The 10000-nt window shown below is 34.9% G+C and overlaps 2 protein-coding genes across 2 annotated transcripts in view; both read left to right on the forward strand.

Moving 5' to 3' along the window:
• Positions 1-10000, forward strand: part of LOC138030708 (lachesin-like) — a 73488-nt gene that overhangs the window by 48640 nt on the left and 14848 nt on the right. The window lies entirely within an intron of this gene.
• LOC138029500 (hemicentin-1-like) overlaps positions 1-10000 on the forward strand; it is a 62570-nt gene that overhangs the window by 46204 nt on the left and 6366 nt on the right. The window contains exons 8-9 of the mRNA XM_068877220.1: positions 7452-7715; positions 9160-9423. Of these exons, the coding sequence (XP_068733321.1) occupies positions 7452-7715; positions 9160-9423 (528 nt within the window). The remainder of the gene's footprint in view (positions 1-7451; positions 7716-9159; positions 9424-10000) is intronic.

Here is a 10000-nt window from a genome sequence, read left to right on the forward strand (position 1 = left end):
CGATAATGTTGATTTTGACTGTTTTTTGTCATCATTTTGATATTTTTTGTTATCAGGATGATGTTTCAACAATTGTATAATGTTATCACCTTTATCATGTGGTTGTTCAATCGTTTTTTGCTTTTATTTGCAAATTTATCATATATTTTTTCACCAACAACTTGACCAACCTTTGTACCAATTTGCTATGATCCTTTTTCAATGGCTTTTGAAGCAGCTTTGGTAGCAAGATCCTTTGCAACTTTTCCTGTTAATTTTTTACCAGTTGATTTTGCAACCGATCCTAGGCTGCTAAAAATTCCTTCGCCTTGTTGAAAGCTTTGATTATTAATTATTTGTCCTGTATCAATATTGTAAAGCACTTTTAAACCTGTTTTTGTGTCAATTTGTTGTCTAGTACGACTATATATATGTTATTGTATATTATTTTCATCTTGTTTTAACAACAATGTCAAATAAACAGGTATGCCATTTAAATTAACTAAGCATCTGTTATATATATCCTGATTTGTCTCAATAAGTTTGTATTAATTTTACTCTATAAAAGTCGTCTACCTTCCTTTCAAAATGGAAATTATAATGGAAGGCCATCTGTTGAAAAACGATATAAAACATCAGTTTGTCTACCGGAAACAATGGATTCTGAAATTATATTACAATGAACATATCAATTATCAATCGATCTTGTAAAGTAGATGAAATCGCTATGCATCATGATAATTGTTATAGTATAGGTGATAATAAAGGTGATTGTGATAGAATAATGGTTAATCAACTTGATGAAATTCCATATGGTGAAATGCCTAAATGGGGTCAAATAGCAAGAACAGTTATTAATCAAAAACAAAAACACTGACTTCGTATTAAAAAGCAAAAAAAAAACGTAAAAAGCCGTCGAGTTAAAAAAAAAATGGCAGATACAGTTCGCTGATGAGCTACACAAACCAATCAAACGAAAATTTACTTGGCGGCGTGTTATTGTTAATCATATTGATGAAATATGGGCTGCAGACTTAGTTGAAATGCAGCAATTTAGTATATGGAACAAGGAATACAAGTATTTGCTTATGCTGATAGATGTTTGTTGTAAATATGGATGGATTGTACCATTGAAAAATAAGCAAGGAGAGACAATTAGAGAAGCATTTCAAATCATCTTCATAAATGGTAGAAAACCAGAATATTTGTGGACTGATAAAGGAAGTGAGATTTACAACAAATATGTAAAAGATCTCTTAGCTAAGAATAAAATAACACTCTATTCAACAGAAACTGAAGAAAAATCTAGTGTAGTCGAAAGATGGAATCGCACAATTAAAAGCAAAATATGGAAACAGTTTACTATACATGGAAATAAACAATATTTAGACTTTTTGCCTAAAATATTAAAACAATATAACAACACTAGACATAGTTCAATAAATATGACACCAACAGAAGCTAGTAAAAATAATAATGAAGGAATTCTTTACTTTAATTCATATGGTGATATGGAGCAAATATCATCATAACCAACATTTAAAATCGGTGATAAAGTCAGGATAAGCAAATTTAAAAGAAAGACTTTCGATAAAGGTTATACACCAAATTGGACTGAAGAGATATTTGTCAGCAATGAAGTAAAATACACTAATCCAATTACTTACAAAATAAAGGATCTCAACAATGAAAAGATACAAGGAAGTTTTTATGAGCCTGAATTATTAAAAGCCAAACAAGATGAATTTACAATGGGTAGAGTTATAAAAAGAGATTATAAGAATAAATGAGCTCTTGTATCTTGGAAAGGATATAGCAATGATTTTAATTATTGGATACCAATTAAAGATTTGACTAACATTTAAAAAATAAAATATATAGAATTATTATACAAATGAAATACAGAGTAATAGGAATTATTGGTAAAAAACATCATGGTCTTTTAATTAAAGTTAATAGACCTGGTCAAAATAATAATAATAACCATATTTCAGAGAAAGGAATTGATGACTTTAAAAATTATGATATTGTTATTCAAAATAGTGGTTCAATATTTGATCTCTATGAAGAAAATAAGATTATCATCGCAAATATCGTAAAAAAAATGATCTAATAATATAATATAAATGGATTCACAATATTCAAGTATTGATTTTTATTCATCTCAGTTTGAAAGTGATTATCAAAGCGATAGTCAATTAGATGGATTTGATTTAAATGACAGCTTTTTTCATAATTCTCAATGTAGTTTCGATGTTAATTCAGATAATACTTATGAAACAGAATATTTTTCAAAATAGAAGAACCGTAGCCAGGGTAAAACATATTAAAAAATTATTATAAAAAACGTTCACTGGCTATATATATACAGTTAAAAACTTTCGAGCTTTATTTTTCATTTTTTCGAGAATATTTTTCATCAGATACAGAAAATTTATAAATTAAAATCTAAATATATTGTATATATGAAAAATTTAAAGAAATTATTCAGGTTTTAAATGATTGCTGTTTTAGTTATGTTAATGCTTTGAAAAGATGCAAAGAAAGGAAAAAAAAAAAGAAAAGAGTACGATTTAAGCGTAAAACAGAAATAATTCCAAATTAAAATATAAAAAAATATTTTCTTTACTTTTATTATATTATAAATTTTGATATATATGTGATTGTTTTCATGATTTCAATATTGATTTGTTTGAAATGGATGAATTGTACCAGACATTCATTATAACTTTAAATGAAATAACAAATAATTTAGTTTATAAAACACAAGAAAAAACAATTGATTATATTCAAAGAAAATACATAATAAAAGCAAAACTTTGTATTTTTTATTTAAAAATATTTTTTCTTTACTTATCTATATAGCTCCCTCCAGAACTTATTAGACTCGTCACCAGGCGTCTAGAGTTCAATGCCATTTTGAATTGGACACTTCGCGAGTACAACGCTTTCTGGCCGCCATTTAAGCAGGTTAACTTACAAGTTTTACGGAGTCTGGTGGCTTCGCGTTGCTACCTGGAGATGCTTCAGTGGATTCATGGTTTAGAGAAATTCATGTTCCACCAGCCTGGCGTGTTTATTTAGCGACTGGATTCGATTTTCGCGAAAAAAATCGTGCTTGTTTTGGGTCGATCGGAGTCCATAAGCTGGCTTCCGTCTCCTACCTTGTCACTATACTATGAAGGAAGGTGAACGGGGACTATTTTTCCCGAAACTTCGTGTACGTATTAAAGACAACAACAGCTCACCACATGGCAAGTTTTATCGATTTTTATTTCCATTTTCTAGCAAATTTTCAGACCTAAACTTCGCCTCATATGTTCTGTATATTTACCTACACACAGTGAGCCTGGGTTACCTGTGCTATGAGCTGAATAACGTGTCATTGTCATGCTTCGATGACAAACAATATTTATTAGACGAAGGAATAAAATCATATGCTTACGGTCATTATAAAATCAATACACATAAACAATCTGAATGATAAATTTTACTTATAAAGTCTACTTGTAAAGTTTACTTATAAAGTTTATCAAATGACACGCTATGGTGATTATGCAAATATTTAAACTTCATGCATGCAACTTCACAAAATTATTTCACAAATTTGAAAAGTTTCACTGAAAAAGTTCACAATTGTGCAGTAAAAATGTGAAGCTTTTCATTGGTTAAAGATCACGGGAAAATTCCCTTTCTTTATTCCGAGAATGTCATGCTTTGTGATTCTTTCATGTTTTATTTGATTGATTATGCAAATATTTAATCATGTAGTTTTTTGCTTGGTAATATATATTTTTTAAAAAACATATAGATTAACTTTTTAGTGAATTTTGAATCCAACGCAAAATCCTAAGGTCAAATTTCAAATGGAAAATTTTACGCATATTAATTAGGTTAAAATTTCAACGCAAAATCCAACGCAAATTTTATGCATATTAATTAGTTTCTGGTTGTTTTCAAGTTGGTTATCTTTGCGCTTTGTTAAAATCGTATTTAAACTTCGTTTTATTCAAATTGGTGTATTTTGCGCTAGTACCCCCAACTACTATACTACTCAAGACGTGTTGGCTCCACCTTCAGGACTTGTGCAATGTTGATGTCTAAACCAGGGATCTCCTTGGCTGTTCCCGGTTGAACGAGCCGAGATAAAGTGTCAGCAAGGAACACACTCTTGGACCCAGCATACTTCACTTGGGTGTCATATTTGGAGAAACGTTAAAGCATTCTTTGCAATCTGGGTGGTGCCAAGCTAACTGGTTTCTGAAAGATGGCCTGCAGGGGCTTGTGATCTATGTGCACTGTGATTTTTCGCGCAAAAGTATAGCTATGCAGCTTTTCGCAAGCAAATAGGATAGCCAACAGTCGTTCTTGATGGTGTTCAGTTCCTTTTCCATATCACTGGTGCGTACAAAGTGGCTGTTACGTTTCAGAAAGCTACGCATGATATGGGTCTTCTTTGTCAAATTGGGCTGAATGTAGACAAAAAGTTCACAGTTCCCAGCAAGCTTTGTAGCTCTTGCTTATCGGTTGGCGCAGCAAGTGCTGTGATGGCTTTCAGTTTCTTTGGACATGGCTGGATACCTTGTGGATTGATGATACGTCCAAAGTACTCGATCTGCTGTTTCTTAATAAAGCACTTGTTAGGGTTGAATTTGAGTCCTGCTTTGCTTGCCTTTTCTACAGTCTCAAGCAAGTGAATGTTGTGACGTTCCTCTGATGACCTTTGTACTTTAACATCATCTGCACATGGGAATGTTCCTGGAATGCCAGCTAGGATTCGATCCATATGCTCACAGAAGATTTCAGAAGATGCTGAAAATCCAAAGGGCAAGCGAACAAAGCAGTACTTCTTGAATGGTGTGTTAAATGCTGTGAGAAGCTGGCTTTGCTCATCAAGTTGTTTGGTCCAGTGCCCGCTCTTGGCATCTTGAAACTATGCTGAACATCTTCCCAAGATGCAGTGTAGTGGATGAGGTACCTATTCAAGTTTCTTGGGTAAAGGCACAGTCGCAGGGCTCCATCGTTTTTGACAACAGTTACCAGATTATGTACCAACTCGGTAGTTTCTGGGCAGGCTCGGATGATTCTTCTTGTTCCATTTTGTCTAGTTCCTTCTTTAGCTGTGGCATGATGCTTTGGGGTACTGCACGGGGTAATAGTTAAACTGGTTTTGCTTTTGGCGCGAGTTTAAGGCTGAACTCACTTTCAAAGAGACCAACCTGGCCATCAAAGGTCTCAGGAAAGATCTGCTTTAGGTCCTCCAAAGGATCAACTGTTTTCTTTCCAAGTGGCAGATGTTTCTTCCACTTCTTTTGAAGATTGTCATGGTCAGCCTCTGATTCTTCAGTGATGTGTACAGCCTCTACATGGCATGGCTCCATAGATATGTTTTGTTGTATGCACACGGGTGCAGTAGTCACAAGTTTGAATTCTTTGCAGAATCCAAGACCAAGAATGAAGAGACATTCCTGTTTGGTGACATAGAATCTTGATTTGGCAGTGATGTCATTGGAAGTGACACTGCTGTCCAGAAATCCGCAGTTCTGAAGATCTGCTCCAGACATTCCTCGGACAATGGCGCTGCTTGGTTTTAGATCATTCTTGGATTTTTGAAAGCATTGAAGTGGGCAAGCAGGATACCATAGCAACCGTGTCAACTTTGCCTTTGATCTCATAAGATGGACTGTTTTTGTATAGTGTTTTTCTGTGTCCTTGTGTGGGCCCAATTCCATTACTAGGGTTGACCTCTGATGGAATAATTGGGTATAAAAACTTCACTGTAGTGTTAGGCCTCACCCGAACGTGGGATCATTGCTCTCAATATGCTGCTGAAGGGCAACAACTAACGATTATCTACATCAGTTTTAGTTTCTAAATTTAATAAGCTCTTGGTCTGACATTTTTGTCAAAAGCCCCTTGGCTAATAATACAATGTACGTACTATGTTTGCATGTGTAATGCGTACTCTTGTCTCAATACTAATAACTACTATTAAAGTTAACAGTAAATTAACATGATGATGATGGTGATGCACATGTATACAACACCAGACTTTTCCACTTCTACTTGAATAACTGTGACCTTAAAACAATCACCTATTGTTAAATAGGAGGACATTAAAAATGAATGATTTTTGGCTGTTCTTTCAGTGGCTTCATTCATTGAACCAATTTCCAATGAGGTAATGACCGAAGGAGGAAATTTGAATTTGTCATGTCCAGCAACTGGTATCCCCCCACCAACTGTGTTTTGGGTCAAGACTAGTAATGGAGAGCGCACAAATGGAACTGGGTTAGTTTTCGGAAATATTAGTAGGAGTGAAGCTGGAGAATACAGATGTGAAGCAACGAATCCATGTGGAAATGTTTCGGAGTTTGCAACAATTGACGTACAGTGTAAGTTATCTTCGTCTATCAAAAAAAGTGATTGTAGCAAACATAATAAGTACATTGTACAGTAGGAAAGTAGTTAGTTAGCAATAGACATCAAAAGCCACAAGTCTAACTCTGATAGAAATTTTGCCTGTGGGAGTCATTTCATTTAAAGTTTTTGACCAAGTGAAGCTATGATCCTCGCAGTTATGAACGCAATTGCAATTGCACGAAGAAGCCTGAAAAATTCAGGACTTCAACGGGGTTTGAACCTGTGACCTCGCGATACTGGTGCGACCCTCTAACCAACTGAGCTATGAAGCCACTGAAGTTGAGATCTGGTCATTTGTGGGTCCACTGTTCCCGTGAGGAATGAATGAACGATGAAATGATATCTGAAATGGATCATATATGAACTGCGGATATGAAAACAAGTGAAGCTATGATCCTCGCAGTTATGAACGCAACTTTTTCAATTGCGCAAAGAAGCCTGAAAAATTCATATATGGTCCATTTCATCGTTCATTCATTGGTAGTAACTTGGAAAGTTAGATGTAACGTGTTTAAACTTACATTTTCATTTCATGCACTTGCTTTTATATGTGATCCATTTCATATATCATTTCATCGTTGATTCATTCCTCACGGGAACATTGGAATCCACAAAAGACCAGCTACCAACGTCAGTGGCTTCGTAGCTCAGTTGGTTAGAGCGTCGCACCGATATCGCGAGGTCACAGGTTCAAACCCCGTTGAAGTCCTGAATTTTTCAGGCTTCTTTGCGCAATTGACTTGATCTCATATCCGCAGGATGAGCTGATAAGTAACTACAAGGATAGCACTGACCAAACAACAGTGTATATATTATGACCAAAAAAGAAAAAAAAAGACAAAAAAAGTAACAAACTGTGGCTATTATTTGATAATTACATTAATTTCACTCAGGTTGACGAAAGGTCAGTCAAATGTCGTCCTAAACAGTCTCTCGCAGGACGATACTTACCCAAACGATTGTACCTCACCTAATTATGATATTTTTACAGTTAAGTTGTGTTCACGTAGTCCGAGAAGTGTACTAACATTTTTTGGTGTTCATCATAGACCCACCAGAGGGTATCCAGTTACACGTGGGTAAAGAAGAAGTCTGTAATGGAACAACCATCTCTTTCAATTGCTCAGCTGAAACTGCGAACCCCATGGAACTAAATTATCAGCTTTATGAGAATAACGTTATGATAGGTGCCATTAGCAGTACTGGAGTTTGGAACAAAACAATGACAGTTCGAGGAGTATTTGTCTATAAGTGTATGGTGAACAACTCTGTTGGGACAGCTGTGAGTTCAGCTGTGTCTGTTAATGTTAATGGTAAGCAAAGACCTTTTGGAATTACATTGTAGTGAAAAGATGATGAAATACCTGAAAACTGATCACTAATATGCATTATTATCCATTTGCACTAAGTAGTGTACAAATCACTCTCAAATGGAGTACAAATATGTTGTGATATTGTATGGTTATTTGGACAATTGGTTTTTTTGTACTGTAGAAAAAACAATCAGACGCATGCATTATGGAAGATCTGTCACATACTGCTTGTTTATTTCCTTCGCTTTTCCAACTTTATTGTTATATTTAAAAAATATGAATAACATAAAGCGGTAGGATATAATGACTTATTAGACGTTAGATGTTTTGGTGTGTAGTATCATTGTAAGTTAACGTTTGTACCGATAAAAACTGTGAAAAAACCCATGTTTCTTTGTTCACGGAAAAAAATTCTAGGTGTTCCCTTTTTCAGCAAAGAAACCTGATTATCTCCAGAGAATGCATGGTTATACCCGCTATTGTCATTTTACGTTCCAATAGCCTGCGTAGTCATACCCTTGTGGCACCGTCCTCACAAAAAATTAAATTAAAGGGATCTCCTGTACCTACCACTGTAGGTAGAGGTCTAACCAAAGTACTTCCTTGTACATTGGTAGTAAACGATGAAATGATGCATGAAATGGCTCATATATGAACTGCGGGTATGAAATCAAGTGAAGCTATGATCCTCGCAGTTATGAACACAATTTTTACAATTGCTGAAAGAAGCCTGAAAAATTCATGACTCCAACGGTGTTTGAACCTCTGGACCTCGCCTGAATTTTTCAGGCCTCTTTTCTTTCATATCCGCAGTTCATATATGATCCATTTCATATATCACTTCATCGTTGATTCATTCCTCACGGGAACATTGGAACCCACAAAAGACCAGCTCCTAACGTCAGTTGCTTCACAGCTCAGCTGGTTAGAGCGTCGCACCGGTATCGCGAGGTCACAGGTTCAAACCCCGTGAAAGTCCTGAATTTTTCAGGCTTCTTTGCGCAATTGAAAAATACCGTTTATAACTGCGAGAATTATAGCTTCACTTGATTTCATATCCGCAGTTTTTGTTTGACTTCTTTATTATTAATTTCATGTATGGTCATAATTCTGGGACAAAATTCATTATGTAAGCTGATAAGTAACTACGAGGATAGCACTGACTAAAATACAGTGTATTATGACCAAAAAGGAAAAAAAAAAGACAAGATAAAAGACGGGAAAAAATATTGCACAAAAAAGTAACAAACTGTGGCTATTATTTGATATTTACATTAATTTCACTCAGGTTGTCGAAAGGTCAGTCAAATGTCGTTTAAAACAGTCTCTCGCTGGACTATACTTACCCAAACAATTGTACTTCACCTAATTATGATATTTTTACAGTTAAGTTGTGTACATGTAGTCACAGAAGTGTACTAACATTTTTTGGTGTTCATCATAGACCCACCAGAGGGTATCCAGTTACACGTGGGTAAAGAAGAAGTCTGTAATGGAACAACCATCTCTTTCAATTGCTCAGCTGAAACTGCAAACCCCATGGAACTAAATTATCAGCTTTATGAGAATAACGTTATGATAGGTGTCATTAGCAGTACTGGAGTTTGGAAGAAAACAATGACAGTTGGAGGGGTATTTGTCTATAAGTGTATGGTGAACAACTCTCTTGGGACAGCAGTGAGTTCAAACGTGTCAGTTAATGTCAATGGTAAGCAAAGACCTTTTGGAATTACATTGTAGTGAAAAGATGATGAATACCTGAAAACTGATCACTAATATGCATTATTATCCAACTGCACTAATTAGCGTACAGATCACGCTGAAATGGAGTACAAATATGTTGTGATATTGTATGGTTATTTGGACAATTGGTTTTTTTGTACTGTAGAAAAAACAATCAGACGCATGCATTATGAAAGATCTGTCACACACCGCTTGTTATTTCCTTCGCTTTTCCAACTTTATTATTATATTAAAAAATATGAATAAAATAAAGCGGTGGGATATAATACCTTATTAGACGTTAGACGTTTTGGTGTGTAGTATCACTGTAAGTTAACGTTTGTACCGATAAAAACTGTGAAAAACACTCATGTTTCTTTGTTTAAGCAAAAAAAATACAGGTGTTCACTTTTTCAAAAAAGAAACCTGATTATCTCCAGAAATTGCATGGTCTTACCCCCTATAGTAATTTCATATTCCAATAGCCTGAATAGTCATACAATGGTGGCACCGTCCTTACAAAAAATTAAATTTAAGGGATTTCCTGTACCTACCATTGTAGG

This window comes from Montipora capricornis, chromosome 13, assembly GCF_036669925.1.
Source record: "Montipora capricornis isolate CH-2021 chromosome 13, ASM3666992v2, whole genome shotgun sequence".
Classification (NCBI taxonomy): domain Eukaryota; kingdom Metazoa; phylum Cnidaria; class Anthozoa; order Scleractinia; family Acroporidae; genus Montipora; species Montipora capricornis.